Here is a 19,870-nt window from a genome sequence, read left to right as displayed (position 1 = left end):
AAATTGATATATTAGACTTCATTAAAATTTAAAATTGTTGCCTATCAAAATACAGAATTAAGAAAATGAATACACAAGATACAGAATGAGAAACATTAAACAATTTTTTTTTTGATATTTATATTTGAAGGTGAAAGAGAGAGAGACAGCATGAGGGAGAGGGGCAGAGAGAGAGGGAGACACAGAATCCAAAGCAGGCTCCAGGCTCTTAGCTGTCAGCACAGAGCCCTACGTGGGGCTCGAACCCATAAACCATGAGATCATGACCTGAGCTGAAGTTGGAACCTTAATGGACTGAGCCACCCAGGCGCCCCAAGGAACTATTTTTAATACATATATCTGACAACAGATTTTATCTACAATATGTAAAGAACTCCTACAAATCAATAATAAAAAGTAAAATCACCCAATTAATAGATAGGCAAAAGAGCTGAACAGATGTTCAAAAAGATATATAAATAGCTAAGAAGCACATGAAAAAGTGTTCAGTATCATTAGTCACTGGGAGATGTAAATTAAAACCAAAATGATACACCACTACACACCTACTATAATAGCTACAATTAGAAATACTGACAACAACGGGGCACCTGGGTGGCTCAGTCGGTTAAGCGGCCAACTTCGGCTCAGGTCATGATCTCACGGTCCGTGAGTTCGAGCCCCGCATCGGGCTCTGTGCTGACAGCTCAGAGCCTGGAGCCTGTTTCAGATTCTGTGTCTCTCTCCCTCTCTGGCCCTCCCCCGTTCATGCTCTGTCTCTCTCTGCCTCAAAAATAAATAAACGTTAAAAAAAAAAAATTTAAAAGAAATACTGACAACACCTGTTGGTGAGCATGTGGAGCAATCAAAACTTCCATAAATTGCTGTTGAGAGTGTAAATTGATTCAGCAACTTTGGTGAACAATTTGCTTAATTTCTTTTGAAAATAAATACCAACCTTACAACCCAGCAGTTCTACTCTTATTATTTTTTTTTTAATTTTTTTTTTCAACGTTTATTTATTTTTGGGACAGAGAGAGACAGAGCATGAACGGGGCGGGGGGGGGGGGCAGAGAGAGAGGGGGACACAGAATCAGAAACAGGCTCCAGGCTCTGAGCCATCAGCCCAGAGCCTGATGCGGGGCTCGAACTCACGGACCACGAGATCGTGACCTGGCTGAAGTCGGACGCTTAACCGACAGCGCCACCCAGGCGCCCCATCTACTCTTATTTTAAAAAGAGAGTAATAGCATGTGTCCACAAAAAGACTTGCACAAGAATTCTCATAGTAGTCTTTACCATACTAGACAAACTGAAAAATCCAAACGTCCATCAACAGAATGAATACAAAGTGAAATACAGAATATTATACAGTGGAATATTACTTACAAAAAAGGAGCGAACTACTGATACAGAGAACAACATGGATAACTATCACAAAATTAATGCTGTCACTGTATAACTGTACTTGTATGAAGTTCTAGAACAAACAGAATAAATCTTGCTTAAAAATGTCAGAAAAGTTGTTTCAGCGAAGCTGAAGAAGGGATGATCGGTAGGGAAGGGAAATAAATGAGGATACTTTCTTGGGTTATGGAAATGTTACACGTATTTGTCAAAACTCATCAAATTGCAGATTTAATATTTATGTTATTTCTGTGTGTTGAGTTTTATATAAAATCAAAATTGTGAACAAATAAAAAGTAAACGTTAACAGTGGAAAAATTCTCAAATTTTCAATGATCACTATACCAAAACAACACACTCACAAAAATCTATAATACACTTATATTTATAGATATATTTATTGAATATGTTTCCAGAAAAATTACAATTTAAAAGTGTATTTTATTATATATTTAACCTTCTTATAAGATCACTACAGTTTTTTACAATAGGATAATATTAATAAGAATTAATATATAAATGTACATTTTTTTCAAGGGATTATAATACTGAAATAGGCTACGAGTAACAATTAAAACCATTTTCCCCTGAATTTTTCAAGGTATTGACATTAAATATTTAAATTAATTCTACGAAGTGGTTTGGGAATCTGATCTTGTGTGATCTCAGAGCTTAGTATTATGACAGATGAGTCAAGTAGCAATTAATCAAACAAACCTGTATGCAAATGTACAAGCACAGCCAGAGTCATTTCCAAAAGAAATATGAAAACCTGCTTTGATACAGCATGTTGACAATGCAAGTTTTAAAGTGTCCAAAAGTAAGTAAGTAAGTAAGTAAGTAAGTAAGTAAGTAAGTAAGTAAGTAAGTAAATAAAGGTCCTAACACTTTGGACTAAACAGACAAATACTTTCTTGTGAATGATATATTCAGATCTTTACATTCATCCTTCAATATCTGTGTAAGCACAGGAGATAAGCTATTTGATTCCATTTACTTTTGTTTTTGAAGATAAAATTTAGCATAAATATAATCCACTAAAATGTTAACGGAAAAAATTCATTACGAAATCAGAGATGTATTAAAAAAACAAAACTGAACCAATTTGAATTTTTGTGCCCAAATGACAGTTCATGAAACCATCAAGTGGTTGTCTAAAGATGCTACTATAAAATTTTGGTTCTCTTTAAAAAGTCAGATGTTTAGAATAAAGAGTCTTCAATGACAAAAAGTTTATAAGACAGGTCCCCCAATACTTAGGGACATACACTAATTACCAAATGTTTCATAATGAATTAATGGCTTAAATTCACACTATGTGGAATCTTGCTACTAGAGGAACACTGCCTGTTCAGGGAAATCAGGAAGGGTTTACTATTACGCTAAATAACAATATATTGGAAAAATGTCATTATGTACTTAATACAGTCTGTTATATTTTAAAAAGTGTTAGTCATAATGGTAATGAAAATTAACTTTCTGGGAAATAACTTGTTTTTGATCTCTTAAGATGGCAAAGCTATAGTAGAGCTCTAGGAGTAATATGCTGATGCATAATCATCATTCTAACCAAATGACCTACAGGAATTAATATAAAGAAAGAATAACGAAACTCTTACACTACTTAAAAAAAAATGAAAATCTTAAAATAAAAATCAGCACTTAGAGCAAGATACAAAAGAATGAGATAAAAGATACATTTCTTACCTGCAGAAGAATAGAACACACAAATAAATGTTAACATCTTAGATACATTTTGATCCCATACACATGACTTTCTAGAGGAAAGTAAAACTAATTAATGATGTAAAAATATCATTATCAGTGATTTAGTAGGGGGTGGGAACATGGATTAACTAGAAAGAGCAGGAGGGAACTTTCTGGGGTGACAATAATGTCCTCCTAGATCTTTTCTGTAGTGGTAGTTACACAGCCGTACACATTTGCCAAAAGTTAGAGAATGTACACTTAATGATTGTATACTTTAGTGTATGTAAGTTTTAAATCAAAAGGAAAAACCTGTAAAAATGTTGAACTCTAGCTAATGATTTCCTATGTTGAAGAATTTAGGGTCCTATGTACTTATGCCTGGATCTACCTGAAATGCATCAACTAAGTGAAATGAATTGATCAACAGAGGGAAGGATGAATAAATGTAGAAATAAATGTAATAAATTACTTTTAGGAAAATATTAACAATGGATTCCAAGTCGTTGGTGAATAAATGTTTGCAGTTAAGGTTCTTATGACTTTGCAATATGTTAGAAATATTTCCTAATAAAATGCTGGCAAAAGTTGAAAGTACAAATGAAAAAGGCTATGACACTACGGTACTTAGTAGAATTTAAAGTAGAATTTAAAGTAATAAATATAAAAAAGATAACAACATGAATGGAGCTAAAGAATATTATAGATGGAATCATGGTTACCAGAGGGGAGATGGGCCGGGGGATGGGTGAAATAGGTGACTGGGATTAGAGGAATGTACTTGTGATGAGCACTGGGTGATGTAAAGAATTGCTGAATCATACTATTGTACACCTGAAACTAATATAACACTGTATGTTAACTTACTGGGATTAAAATAAAAAACCTAAAAAAGATAACAATACACATTTCATAGGAATAGTGAGATACAGTTATCCTAAAAATTTAAGTACATCACCACATGGCTTTAAGAGAACTAAGACAAAAGGTGACAGAATTAAAAAGAGAGATATTCATCCTAATTGTTTGGTAGTTTCTTTTATTTTTATTATTTTTTCACCTTTTTTTAAAAGTAGGCTCCATGTCCAACGTGAGGCTTGAACTCACGACCCCAAGATTAAGAGTCTCATACTTTACTGAATGAGCTAGCCAGACCCCATCATTTGATAGTTTAAACATGTCTCTCAGAAACTGATAAAACAAGCAACAATAAATCTATAAACATAAAATTCAAATACATGACTAATCTACTTTGCTTAAATAACATATAGATAACACTGCATTCAGCAACTGCAAAATACACAATATTTTAAATAGTACATATCTAACAAATAGGGACTGTTTTAGGTCCTAAGGCAGGTATCAACAAGTTTCTAAAGACTGAATCATATAGATTGTTTTCCCACCATGTAATTAAATTCCAACTCAATGACAGAAAGATAATCTCAAATTTCCTCATGTTTAAGTATTAAGCAACACATTTCTAAATGATTCACAAGTGAAGGAAGAAATCATACTTAGAAATTAAAAACAGGGGCACCTGGGTGGCTCAGTCAGTTAAGCATCTAACTTAGGCTGAGGTCATGATCTCACAGTTCATGGGTTTGAGCCCTGCATCGGGGTCTGTGCTGACAGCTCTGAGCTTGGAGTCTGCTTCGGATTCTGTGTCTTTCTCTCTTTGCCCTTTCCCCATTCATGCTCTGTCTGTCTTCTCTCTCTGCCCCCCCCCCCCGCCACCAAAATAAATACACATTAAAAAAAACAAAAAATAATAAAAAGAAACTAAAAACATATTTTGAGGTATATAGTAATGAGATACAACTTATCAAAATTTGTGTGATACAACTAAAGCAGTACCTGAAGAAAAATTAATAGTTTTCATTGAAAAGACCAAGGAGACTCAAAATTGCTAAAATAACAATTTTCCTTTAATTGATCTTTAGAGTCTATGCAATTCCCATCAAAATAATAGCAGATTTTTTTTTTTAATGGAAAATGACAAGCTGAACAAAGGACACAGAATAACTAAGGAAAAACTGAAGAACAACAACACTGGATCCTTACACCATCACAAATCAAGACACAATATAATGCTATAGGAATTAAGACATAGTATAGTATTAGTGCAGGGATAGAAAATTGCACCAACAGAACACAGTCCAGAAAGAAACCCACACATACCCCTATAGCTCACTGGGGACAGGAGAGCAGTACACGATCTTTTTAATACATGATGTTGGGGCCAGTCAACTGGTTTTCCATATAAAGAAAACGATATACCTTGACCATATGAAAATTAATTTGAAACAGATCAAGACCTAAATGTGAAAGCTAAAATAATTAAGCTCCTAAAAGAAAGCATTACAGAGTGTGTTCATTATTGTGGGAATAATAAGGGTTTCTTTCCTTTAAAAAAATTTTTTAATGTTTATTTATTTTTGAGAGAGACAGGAGACAAAGTGCAAGCTGGGGAGGTGCAGAGAGAGAGGGAGACACAGAATCCGAAGCAGACTCCAGGCTTTGAGCTGTCAGCACAGAGCCAGATGCAGGGCTTGAACTCATGGACCATGAGATCATGACCCAAGCTGAAGTCAGACGCCCAACTGACTGAGCCACCCAGCTGCCCCACAAGGGTTTCTTAAATAGAACACAAAATGCATTAACCATAAGAAGAAAAAATGATAACTTTGACTTCCTTAAAATTAAGAACTTTTGTTATCAAAAGACATCAATAAGAACAAAAATGCAAGCCAAAGACTACACAAGTATCTGTACCCAATTTATATAAATCAGTAAGAAAAAAAAGACAACCAAATTTAATACTGGGCAAAAGCCTGGAACAGACACTTCATAAGGGAGGATATCAAAATGGCCATTAATTATAGGAAAAGGTATTCAACATCATTAGTCATTAGAGAAATACAAATTAAAGCCTCAATGCAATAAGACCACATATCCATCAAAATTATAGAAATTAAAATGAATAAAGATACCAAGTGCTGACCCTCACAACTGGAAGCCACTTCCTTACGCTGCTGGTGTAAACTGGTACAACTCTGGGAAAACATTTGGAATTAATTACTAAAGCTAAACCTATGCCAGGCATTCTCCTGTGTATATGCTATATATGAACCACAGGGAATAAATTCTAACATTGAACAAAAAATATGTCCAAGAACATCCATAGTATTTCATTCATAATAGGTCAAGATTAGAAACACCCTGTATTTCTATCAACTGGTGCATATGTAAATAAGAGTATAACCATACAATGGAACATAACACTGTAAAGAAAAAGATACACTGTTGATAACTATAACAATACAGATCAACACACAAGAATAACATTGGGTGAAGGAAGTCAGACACAAAAGAGTACACGGCATGATTGCTTTCATATTAAGTTTAAAAACATGCAAAATGACCTATGCTGTTAGAAGAAAGAATAGTGATTACTCTTGACAAGAAATTCTGACAGAAAAGACATATGAAGACATTCATTCATGAAGACATTCATTCATGACAGACATTCATGAAGACATATGAACATTCTCTGGAATGTTGAAATGTTCTTTTAAATATATACAAAACAATATTACATTTCATTGTATTTGGTTTTTCAAATTGTTTTCTTTTTTGTGATGACCACGTTTAAGATTTACTGTTAGCAACTTTCAAATATGCACATTATTATTAACTATAGTCACCATGTTGTACATTACATTCCCATGACTTCATTATTCTATAATTGGAAATTTGTACCTTTGACTCCCTCATTTCTCTCCCTCCACTCCCCACTTGTGGCAAACACGATTCTATTCTCCTCAGCTATGAGCTTGATTAATTATCATCATTGTTTTTTTAATTCCACATAAAAGTGAGATCATATGGTATTTGTCATTCTCTGACTTATTTCACTTAGCATAATACCCTCAAGGTCCATGTTGTGGCAAATGGTAAAGATTTCATTCTGTTTTTTTTTTAACAGCTGACTAGTATTACATTGTGTATATATATATGTATGTATGTATATACACACCATATTTTCTTTACCCATTCATCCACATAGACACTTGTGTCTGTATCTTAGGTATTGAAAATAATGCTGCAATGAACATGGAGATGCATATTTATCTTCCTGAATTAGTGTTTTCATTTTCTTTGAATAAATACCCAGAAGTGGAACTGATGATCATACGGTAGTTCTATTTTTATTTTTTGAGGAACCTCCAAACTATTTTCCATAGCGGCTGCTATGGAAATTTACAATTCCCACCAATTTACATTCCCATCAATAGCACACAGGGTTCCTTTCTCCACATCTTTGCCAACACTTGTTATCTCTTGTGTTTCAGATAACAGCCATTTTAGCAGATGTGAAGTGATATCTCATTGAATTTCATTTGTATTTCCCTGCTGTTTAGTAATGTTGAGCATCTTTTCATGTACCTGTTGGCCATCTCTGTATCTTCTTTGGAAAAATGTCTATCAGATTCCCTGCTCATTTTTTAACTGAATTGGGTTTTCTGCTATTGAGTTGTAGGAGTTCTTTACACATTTTGGATACTAACCCCTTATCAGATACACGATTTGCAAACATTTCCTCCCATTCAGTAGGCTGCCTTTTCCTTTTCGTTGATGACTTTTTTTTTTAAGTTTATTTATTTGTTATTTTGAGAGACAGAGAGACAGAGACAGAGAGAGAGAGGCAGAGACAGAAAATCTCAGGCAGGCTCCACACTGTCAGTGCAGACCCTGATGTGGGGCTCAAACTCACAAACCGTGAGATCATGACGTGAGCCGAAACCAAGAGCCAGCCACCCAACTGACTGAGCCACCCAGGTGGCCCTGTTGATGCTTTTATTTTCTGCAGAAGCTTTTCAGTTTAACGTAGTTCCACTCATTTATTTGTGCTTTCATCGCCAAATCTAAAAACTCATCACCAATACCAGTGTCAAGGAGCTTACACCCTCTATTTTCTTCTAGGAATTTCACGGTTTCAGGTCTTACATGAAAGGCTTTAATCCATTTTGAGTTAGTTTTTATGTGTGGCATGTGACAGTGGTTCAGGTTCATTCCTTACAATGTGGCTGTCCAGTTTTCCCAACACTATTTATCGAAGACACTGTCTTTTCTGCACTGTATTTTCTTGGCTCCTTTAATTGAACATATATGTGTGGGTTTATTTATGGGTTCTCTATTCTACTGAGATTGATCCATCTTGATCTATGTGTCTGTTTTTATGCCAATACCATACTGTTTGGATAACTGTAGCTTGTAAGATAGTTTGAAATCAGGGGCTACAAATGTTCCATATCTTGATCTGAGTGATGCTTTCATAAGTATATGTAAAAATCAATCAAATATTTCACTTAAGATCTGCACACTTTACTGTGTTATACCTCCATTAAAAAATTTTCTAAATACAAGTGCTTTCATGAGTATATGTAAAAATCAATCAAATCTTTCACTTAAATTTGCACACTTTACTGTGTTATACCTCCATTAAAAATTTTTTTAAATACAAGCTTTAACTTCCATAGTGTTCATATCTATTCCTTTCTGATTTTTGTTTAAACACTCACTACCTCTTGCATGAATTATTATAATAGATTCCCAACTGTCTCCTTAGCCTTAGACTTTTAAACCTCAGGAGGTCCACACTGCTTAGAGAATAAAGTCCAAATTCCTTAGCATTTTATTCACCATTTCTATTTATAATTTTTTCTAAGAAGCCAATTTGGAAGTATATACTATTTTAAAATGTTTATAGTCTCTAATCCAGTATTTCCATTTCTAGGACTTTTCCTAAGGAAATAAACATAGATACACATAGAATTTAGCTACAAAAATGTTCACAGTATCAAAAAAATAGAAAAAAAAAATAAACACCCTCTCAAACAGCAGATGAGTTTGACAAATCTTAATATACCCACATTATAAAATTATAAGACTATCTGACAAAATATAAAATCAAAATGAAAAATCTGATTAACTCGTATGTATTGATATAATATGGACTGAAAAAGAAGACAATCTGTATATGATTTTTTCTAGGAAATGACTTTACAAGCAAATTTTACCTTCTTGTTTATGCTTTCCAAAATTACCTATAGTTGGAAAAAGTTTGTAAAAATTTTACAATAAGAACTAAGAAAAGTTATTAGAATAGAACAAATATAAATAAGATATCTTAGGAAGATTGACTGGAAAGAAACATGCACAGGCAAATAATTATAGGATAAGACAGGGAAGAAAATTAACAAACTGACAGGGGAAAAAATTAATAAAAATTTTACAGTCACTATAATAAAGAATGTTAAACATGTTTCTTACTCTTCCTGAAAAGTAAAACTCTAAATGTTATGATTTATTTCCTTTTCAAGTATGAACTTTTTATCAAACTTCTAATAACTTACAAATCATTATTTTGTATCTATTATATGTTAGGCACTGTGCCAATCATTAGGGATACAAAGTGACGGCAACACTAACAATGGAGAGGTAAAGAAACTAGGCTATCCTTTCCTGTTAATATGGAAAGTTAACTTTGATGGTTATTATCAATGGCCAAGATTTTGGTTTTTCGCTTCAAGTGGATTTGTTAGTTTAGGCTACACTCCCTAATCTCAGTCTGCTTTCCACAGTGACTTCAGTTCACATAGAATATCATGGGAAGAATTCATAACCAGGCGAGGAATGTACTAATGTGGACTCCTGGACTATGTGATACAATAGAAGAATTCTAATTTCTAAATTATTTATACCTTTTCTTCAAATGTATTCCCTCTCTTTTACTGCTTCTGGATCTGTCTTGCTGAATGTGTGTTAAAATATCCCAACATTGGGGCACCTGGGTGGCTCAGTCGGTTGAGCGTCCGACTTCGGCTCAGGTCACGATCTCACGGTCCGTGAGTTCGAGCCCCACGTCGGGCTCTGGGCTGATGGCTCAGAGCCTGGAGCCTGCTTCCGATTCTGTGTCTCCCTCTCTCTCTGACCCTCCCCCGTTCATGCTCTGTCTCTGTCTCAAAAAGAAATAAACGTTAAAAAAATATATATATATATCCCAACATTTAGTTCTTTCCCCCCTCAAATCCATAAAAAAATTACAGAGAAAAATATCTGAAATATATTGACTCCACTAATTGCAATACCTTCAAAATCTTTATTTCAAGGCTCTTTTTCTCTTGACTACCACTCATTACAGCACTCCAAGATGAACAAAGAACTCCAATACATGCACGGAGCAGATTTTTACTGTCCAGGATCCTGCCGACTGTGACTCTTTAGTTTCCTCTTTAAGGGGCAGTCTGTAGGCCATCACTGTAATGACTTCCTGGTCCCTCACCCATCACAACCCCAAGCCGGGTTAAAATATCTACAATCCACACTGCATTCAAGATCTGAATATTGCTACAAGAAATCATGCAACTTCCCTGACAGGTTTCACTTCAAATCATTATCTAATTCTTAAATGGACATTCTGCTCTGCCTGGCATCCTACGTTTCTAAAGTTAGGTTCATTCACACACAAACCAAGACAACTGTTTCAAACTATCCTGAAAAGTAAAACTCTAAATGTTATGATTTATTTCCTTTTCAAGTACGAACTTTTTATCAAACTTCTAATACCTTACAAACCTTTATAAATCTTCAGCACCATCTTTTGACCCATCACATTGAGAATCTAAATGAACTTTAGGACACCTCACTCCCTAAATTTATTAACTTGCAAGGATATGCATCCATCTGAGTTCTTGTATTCCTCTGTTACAATGGAAGCAGTTTCCCTCTTGCTAGCAAAAAACAACTCTTTCACTTATATTCTAGATCCTATCCCCTCTCAATCTACTTATCTACTCCAGAACTTTCCTACTACAGTTATCTTTTTTCTCTCTTAAAATCACTTTTTCTTTCCTGGTTCATTTCCATCAACATATCAATTACATGCCCTAAAAAAGAAAAACCTTTCCATGAACTGTAAGCTCCCTCTCCATCTATTGCCAATTTCTCTACCTCCATTACAGGGGTAAGAAGTTGTATGCATTCACTGTCTTCACTTTCTCACTTTCCATTCTTTCCTCATACTACTCCAATGTGGCCTCTGTCCTGGACCAAACTCTTGTCAAAGCCCTCAACATCTTCCATGTGACCAAATCTACAAGTAACTGTTCCATTTTCCCTTTGCTCAACCTCTCAACACCATTTAAGGGAATTAATCACTCTCACTTTTTGCAAACACTTTCTTGCCTCCTCTGACACCACATTCTCTTCTGTTTCCTTCAACCTCATTGGCCATCCTTCCCAATATCCTATGTGGTCCCCTTCTACTTTGTCCAACTGCTAAACATTGGCACACCACCAAGCTTTTTCTCAATGATCTTTCCTCAGTTTCATCTACTCCTAAGCTTTAATTATTGCTGATGGCTGCAATAATCAAATGCCTGCTCAATATTTCCAGGTGAGAGTCATCTCAAATATATCTCCTCCAAGACAATGTAACTTCCTTCCCCAAATAGACTGACCTCCTCCCAAAACCCATCACAATAAATGGGGCAAATATCTACATAGTCTTTGAGCCCCAAATATTGAAGTCAGCCTTAAATCTTCTTGCTCTCTTATGCCCAAAACCAATCTGCCATCAAGTCCTATTCACTGTACTATTGAGATATTTCCCAAATCTGCCCACCTCTACACTCCACACTCTCTAAATCTACACTTGTCTCTCTGAGCCCTCATTGGTGTCATCTTTTGCATGGACTACTGCAATAGCCTTTCTCTTTCAAAACTGCATTTAGATCCAATCTGTCCTCCTTACCATGGCCTATAAGACCATACAGATTTGTCTGCTGCCTATCTCTTCTAACGCATCACTTGCTACTATCTTCCTTGCTCATTGTACTTCAATCACATTTAAGTTTGGTATTTTTATATCAGTGTCTTAAACACACTAAACTTGTTCCTTCTCTCAGGGCACTGCCTTTCCATTGTTCTTTGCATGGCTAGATCCTCCTCCTCCTCTTTCAAGTCTTAGTTCAACTATTCACGTTGACAAAGAGGCTGCCTTGATCACCCTATTTAAGCAACAGCCCCACTACCAATTGCAGTCACTCCCAACTACCTTTTTACTTTCAGTAAATTACTACCTGAAAATACTTTATTCATTAGTTTTTTCACTATCTAAATATTTCCATATTAAAATCCAAGTTCTGTAAGAGTAAGAACCTTCTATTTGGAACTAAGTTCCCAACACACGGCCCATAATAGGTGCGCAATAAAATGTAAATGAGTGAATATTTCATTAAATTATTTTAGTTTTGTGTAGTTTGAAGTTGATTTAAAATAGCTCAGCTCATCAGTTCATTAATTCAGCAAACAAATATTAAGTGCCTATACTGTCCTAAGGATAAAACTGTGACAGACACATATAAAGAAAAATAGTTCCTACTTCATGCTAGTAGGAAAGACAGTGTAATGCAGTGTGACAAGTACTTTTAACAGAATATAAAGTGAAATGTGGACAAAAAGAAGATATTTATCATTTTGTTTCATGTAAAAGATCTTTATGGAAGAGATATTTAAATTAGGCTTGAAGTAGTGGTCTACTTCAAAAGATAAGTGAGCAACAAGTGGAGAGAAAGCATCTTCCAGTGAGAGGGGAAACATGTGTAAAGGCAAAAAGAGTCACAAAGACCAATTATACCTTCTGTACACTGTTCAGCTGTCTTAATTTCCATTAATACTACCAGACTGGATTCAAGTCTTCCTCTTATTTGGTTTATTTTTCATTCTGCTGGAGTTGTAGCTTAATGCTTAGAATAGCACAAAGGCTATAAAGAAGGAACCTGACTAGTAAAATGTTAAGCTGAGTTTCTTTAATTACCCTGATGATTATCCCTTGGTCCTTCCATGCTTTTTGTGTTTGTCAATTTGGGACCTGAAAGATTTCAGGATCTATACTTTTCATTACAACATTTGATAAAAATGAAGTAACTAAATGATGAAAAAAAAGTGCTAAATTTATGTTAAAGGAAGCACAAAAATGTTTTAGAAATATTTTCATCAAAAACAAAAGTGCACAAATTAAAAGGGTTTTATTGACTTGATATTTGCAATGACTCATTTCCAAAAATAGTGGTTAGTTAGGATTATCTGCATGGTGTTCAGGTAATAGAAATTTATGATCACTAAGTCAGCCTAAAAATTTTTACCTCGCAAGCTCCTTTTCACATAGTTCATGAACTAATCTTGATCAAGCCTGGCAATACAAAGTCCGATTCTTATCAGGAAGTGAGAATAAAATGAGTTCAAGATCCATAAACATATTATCCACTATGCCTGGAGTTGATTCCAAACACCCATGTACATATAGGATTTACTACTTCTCTTCCTTCATCCTTCCTATGTTCCAAGTCTTTATGACACGTCTTCTTCTTTGGTGTTTTGAATATATTTTATCAATGCCTCTGGCCCATTTGGCTAAAGCCTGTATCCCAACCCCCATACCCATGCCTAATTTATTCAGCTCTCAGGATTGGGCCCCTCATCTCTGCACCAGGTATCAGTTGGGGTCCAATCAATAAAAATCTCTACAATATTATCCTACCAACTATAAGTATCAATGAAGCCTAGGCTGCTAGGCCCTGTCCATATCCACACCTGTCCCTGGAAATCAAAACTAGCCAAAAGTAGCCTAATTTAGCTAGAAGTCCTAGTAATGGCCCGTTAATTTTATGTGAAAACTTGACTAGGCCACCAGGTCCAGATATTTGATTAGTCATTACTTCTGGGTGTGTCTGTGAGCAAAACAGACTGCCCTCCACAATGTGAGTGGGGTTCTTCATCCAACCCATTTCGAAGTCTGAATAGAATAAAAGGTAGAGTAAGAGAGAATTCCTTCTAATTGTCTTTAAACTAGGATATTGGTCTTCTCTTGCTTTTAGACTTGGACTTGGACTAGAACTTACATCATTGATTCTCCTGGTTCTCAGGCCTTCAGACTCAGACTGGAACTACACCACTGGTTCTCCTCGGTATCTAGCTTGCTGACTGAAAATCTTGAACTTCTCAACCTCCACAATCGCCTAAGCAAATAATTCCTTATAGTAAATTTCTTTATATATATATCCTGTTGGTTCTGTTTTTCTGGGGAACCCAAACTAATACAAATGGTTATTTGAATGACTGTAGCTTGTAATAAGGCCAGGCCTCAAAGTTACCGAACTGCCAATCCTGGCCAGTTCTATTCCTCTGTTACTTATTGGTGTTTGGCCTGGATCCAGCTGTGCCTCAAAGACTGGCCTGTATGATTTTGGACACAAATGGTCATATAGATACTCAAAAATATTTGAGTCAAATGCTTGCAGCCAATAGGAGTACCAATAGCAAGACATTAAGAGGAAATGAATAACAAGCTAAAATGAAAATTAGTCATACATAAGATTCCTTAATTTAGTGGGTAGCTTAACTAGATAGATTCTAGAGATGTAGGAAATTTAAGATTCTAGAAAAGCTAGTGAAGAATTGGAAGTTTCTTGCTTTATCCCTTAATTCCAGATATTTCAGTAATTTAAATAAACTATATGAGCATTAATGGACCAAAAAATGATTAGAAAGAATGAAAGACTGTTTGGTAAGTCAATTCCTTAATCAAACAAATGCTAATTTTAAAAATTTTAATTCATCCTATAAAAGATCTTAAGGCTCTCAGTTTTCAGCTTGAGATAGAAAAGTTGTGGGAAAAGAATTTGAGTAAATAAGAATATTAGTATTCATCCGAAAAAGATAAGATTTTAATAAGGCCAGTTCAAGTAAATAAATGATTTTAAGTTGATTTGAAAAACAAAGTTAAGTTAAACTGTATCAAAATCAAGAAATTCTCACTAAATCTGAAGGTCTCCAATAACTACATAGAATGGGACTAAGGTAATCCTGGGACTTCAGAGAAGATATTGTATAATCAGAAAACAGTTGATGCTAAATAACAACTCTAAAATTAAGGTCTAATTTTGGTGGAATTCTTTCCAAAAACTCAAAATCTCAGTCTAATCATAAGGAAAACATCAGACAAACCTAAATTCAGAGACATTCCACAAAGTATCTGGCTAGTATTCTCAAAACTGTCAAGGTCTTTAAAAAAAAAAAAAAAAGGAATAATAAGCTGTTATAGACCAGAGGAGACTGGAGAGATGTGACAACTAAATGCAATGTGGTATCCTGGATTGAATCTTGGAACAGAAGGGCTTTAATGAAAACCTGATAAAATCTGAATAATGTCTGGGGTTCATAGTAATCTACCAATGTGGGTTTCTTAATTTTGATAAACTTACCACAGTAATGAGCAATGGCAAAAGCAGGGCAACACCAAAACTGGTGAAAGATATATGGGAACTCTATACTGTAATACCTTTTTTAATAAAAAAATTTTTTTTTAATTTATTTTGAGGGAGGGAGAGAGGGAGAGGGAGAGGGAGGAAGCAGGGGAGGGGCAGAGAGAGAAGGAGAAGGAGAATCCCAAGCAGGCTCCATGCTGTCAGTGTGTCAGAGCCAGACACGGGGCTCAAACGCACAAGCCATGAAATCATGACCCGAGCTGAAATCAAGAGTTGAATACTTAACCACCTGAGCCACCCAGGTGCACCCTTATACTGTGCTAACCTAGAAACATTCCTGCAAATTTAAAACTATGCCAAAATAAAAAGTTTATTTTAAAAAATTAAGGAAAAAAGTTTCCATTCAGAACTAGAATAGTAGTTCAAAAGTTCATTTTTATAATGACTATGACATAAAAACTGAAATGAATACTATTTGGTCCAGAAAGCCGGAAAACTATGCAAATTAAAAGAATTAAAAAAAAAACAAGACGTTCTTCATAAAATGTAATAAATACATGCAGTAGACAAATAATAAATATATTGCAATGATGGATAATATATATTTATAAATAAAGAACATATTGGTAAATATTGCCAAAGGTTGATTTATCTTTATGTATCATGAAGGAATGGTTGGCAGTCCACATTTAATTATGCTCTATGTGTATGTTTTTAGTTAAGAAAATAAATGATAAAAAATAAATCAAATGTTTGAATTCACACTATAATTGTTTCTAAGCACTATAAACAGTTTTGGCTTCTCTCAACAATCTTGAATGATTCAAGATTGCATACAGTTGGTAGGACACAAAATGGTAAAAACAGTTGCTCATTTAAAAAGTTTAAGGACTTTTTCCAAATCTAATGTGAAGATAAATGTCAGGTCTCTACATCTACATAGAATGAAATCCTTTGTGACTGAACAATGTGCCAGCCCCAAACAGGAAAAGCCAGATTAAATTTAAAAACCCAGCTTAAAGACATGAGAAGGCTGCTGCTACAACAATGAGTTGACTGGCTAAGATTCTGAAAAAGGGCGATTTGAAGATCTGCAGTCATTTTTTGCCCTGAGTTTTAAAGATTCCAGACCTGGGCAAGGGGCTGGGAAGTCAGGCTCTGATTACAAAGAGGGCTTCTGTTGGAGGACAGAGAATTCATCCAAGCTTTTGGTAGTTGTGCAGGGCAGAAGTGACAAAATTGGAGATTTGAGACTTGTTTCTACCTCAAATCATTTGATAAATCCCAAACCTGTACAGGGCTTGAAATTAAAAAGTTAAGACTCTAAAACCTCTGAAAACCATAATGGAGTTTTCCACAGTCTCACAATTTAAAGAGATAAATACTAGAATATGTGATTTACCAAGAGTAGGGTCCACTGAATACTCGGCTCTGTTTCGGAAACCTCATCAAAAGCACAGAGCTGAACCACAAGTAGATCAAGACTTATCAAAACTTCCACCTAGCCTCCATGGAAGATAGTAAAGCATTTTAGATAATGATAGAAATTAATTGATAGGAAACATTTTATGAAGTAGGAGACAAAAGGGCCAATTGATTAAGTGATAACCTTAAGCAAGCAAGAAAAGATGAGAACTAGTATAGAAATAGGTTATCCTGAAACAGGGGTAGGTACTAAGAAATAAAAGGCAGAGTATATGGGAACAAATGCAGGTAGGCTGGTGGATGAAATGGTGGAGACAAGCAGAAGTTCCTTTTTATATTGGAAAGGTGAGGTTGGATATCTGAGGAGAAAGAAAGGAGATAAAAAAGTCCTTTACAGTGGAGAGTGAATGGACCAACAAAAGGCAAGAAAAATGCGAGGCAACACCAAGGGCCTACTTAAAGACAAAGGTCATGAATTTAAGGATTAAGGCAAATCTGTGTGACATTCTCCTGCCATATAAAACTATGACAGTGTAGAACAGGGAGAAAGTTAAATTTTTTAAGGCTTAGGCTTTGTTTGGTGAGGACAATGAACCAAAGGAACTGGGGTTATCTTATAAACAAATTGGTGATAATTAGGTGAGCCGTGGAATCTAAGCTAGATGAACTGGGAAGTGGGAACATGAGAGGCTTGAAGCACAGGAGAATAAGTGGTCAAGTCAACAGAAACAGGTGCCAGTGGAGCTGAAAATTTGCTAGAATCAGGGTTGTAGAGTAAGGGAGCTGGACAGGTAGTAAGTGGTGGTCAGTATGACAGAAATAGAGCAGAATACATGATGAAGAGAGGAGACAAATCCAAGAAGATGAGAGGCCAGAACAGCGAAAGGATCATCTGCAAAGACATTTTAATCACCAAGAATTAAGACAGGAGTGGGCTGAAGAAAAGACATTGAAATAGATCCTAAGACATTCAAGAAATGAGGGAAGAAACACAGGCATGTGTAAATTACTGCAACAGGAGTGCCTACTGGGTGGTACAATCTGATGCATGAGTTTCAAAGCTAGAGGTGTTTAGAGATGAAAAAGGAACAGTGAACACTAATGGGGAACAAGCCTCCAAGCACACTGGTATAACTGCTGTGGGAGGGAATACAATCACTACTGGAGAGGACTGCAGTAGAAGCAGTATCCTCAGGGAGGTAATCAGGTTTCGTTAGAGCAGGAAGGTATAAGTCATGTTCAGAAAAGAATACACTAATAATTTGATTCATTTATCAATGTTTACTAAAAGGCACTGAATTAGGCACTGGGAATAAAACAGTAATAAAGACATAATCTCAGCCCTCACAAAACTGCGACTCAAGTAAGAAGTCTCATATAAAAGTGATTACATTAAAGAATGTAACTAAATTCTTTTTTTTTTTGGAATATAGCTAAAATTTTGTGGCAATCTTATTAAGAAACATGGATGCATGTACTCGGAGAATGGTGGAACAAAATTCGTGACTATTTTAACATATCTAATCATCACGGTACTAATTATGTGCTAAAAAATAATTTGAATTAAGAATATGTGCGGAAATGTTGCTTTTTAATGGTAAAGAGGGAGGGGAAAATGCTTTTACAGATATATGCAGTTACCTGAGACAAAGCAGCATCCCGTTCTTCTATCACTGCATTCATTTCTTCTGCTGTTATTCTCTTTTTACATTCCTTGGTCTTGTAGATTCTATCCACAATTACAGCTCCATTCTTCTGAATAGCTATCCCTGTGTCTGCATTGTTTATTCTGTTCAGTAATTCCTGTAATGTCTACCAACACCATTATATGTTAGTCAGACATGAAGTTTTAATATATTTTATTTAATATAGGGTTTTAATTAATAGGCACATGTGAATTGTAAATTGACTGAGTGAAGTTATTGAATTTTCATATTGCAGCAAAGATGTACATTATTAGTGTGTCAATTCTTCTTTTTCCCACATCTTAGTTCTTGAAACCCACTCAATTGAACTTAAGCCTCTAAGATATAAGACTGACATCAAGAAATCTCCTCAGAGAATGGCTTACCATGTCATTTTCTTCAGGGTTAATATTTTCTAGCCTAGAAAAAAGGGACACAGAAAGCCTGATCAGTAGCATTTCCTTAGTGCAGCAAAATGAGTTCGCTTTTTAAATCTTTAGAACCTCAAGTAATTTCATTCGACTAGTCTTTAGAGTCAACCATGACACTGAACATATTAAAGTGCCACCTGCTCGACTCCATCTTTCAATAATGCTCCATATCTTCTGCGCTGACTTCAGACTGTTAAGTTATTAATGTTTACTGCTATATATGACTACAAGGATCAATTGTTCATATGTGCTTAGATGAGGAAAGTTCCCTAGTGATAGAAGCACTACTTCTCATCATTATATTTATTCCTGGACTTTCAATTCTTACCAAAAATTGTATTTCCTCTGTTTTTTGGACTTCCTCACAAATAAAGCAAGGCAAGTATTTTTATTGCAAAGTTTAACTATGTTCCCAAAAAAGCAAAGACAAATAATTGCCACTAAATTTGACCTGAAAATCTCTTGTGCTACCTATTTGTTGAAACAAATATATAGAAAGGCTGACCAAAACTGGACCACAGTTTTAGATGACTAATGTTATTTTCTCTTTTTCATTACATATATAGAATTACTGAATTTAAAGACTAAGAAAGTAAATTGGTTCCTCTCATAAATGTGTTTTGTATTAGAAGAGTCACAGTGCTTCCTGAAATGTTTTTTGATGTTAATAAACTGAACAAGTGCAGGAAAGGCAAAGAAAGAGCTCTAAATGACATGTTTTAGAAAATGTCTATAATATAATTTAGGCAACCATTAAATTGGGTAAATTAACAAAAATTGGTAATAAGTATTAGTAAAATGATGTAGATTTTAGAAATGGCTCAATTATTTTAAAATTGTATTAAAAAGCTTAGATATAGAAGTTCCTGTTTTCTCATATCCTCCCTCCCCTATTTCTGGGCTC

At 35.0% G+C, this 19,870-nt stretch overlaps 1 protein-coding gene across 8 annotated transcripts in view; it reads right to left on the bottom strand.

The window, feature by feature from the left end:
- MIPOL1 (mirror-image polydactyly 1) overlaps positions 1-19,870 on the bottom strand; it is a 305,849-nt gene that overhangs the window by 185,108 nt on the left and 100,871 nt on the right. For all 8 annotated transcript variants that reach the window (XM_045059815.1, XM_045059814.1, XM_011283198.4 and 5 more), the window contains 2 exons: positions 18,922-18,955; positions 18,492-18,662 (listed from right to left, as the gene is read on the bottom strand). In XM_045059815.1, coding sequence (XP_044915750.1) covers positions 18,492-18,662; positions 18,922-18,955 — 205 coding nt within the window. The remainder of the gene's footprint in view (positions 1-18,491; positions 18,663-18,921; positions 18,956-19,870) is intronic.

This window comes from Felis catus, chromosome B3 (genome assembly GCF_018350175.1).
Source record: "Felis catus isolate Fca126 chromosome B3, F.catus_Fca126_mat1.0, whole genome shotgun sequence".
NCBI lineage: Eukaryota > Metazoa > Chordata > Mammalia > Carnivora > Felidae > Felis > Felis catus.
Note: the sequence above shows the minus strand (reverse complement) of the source record. Positions and strands in the feature narration are given on the sequence as shown.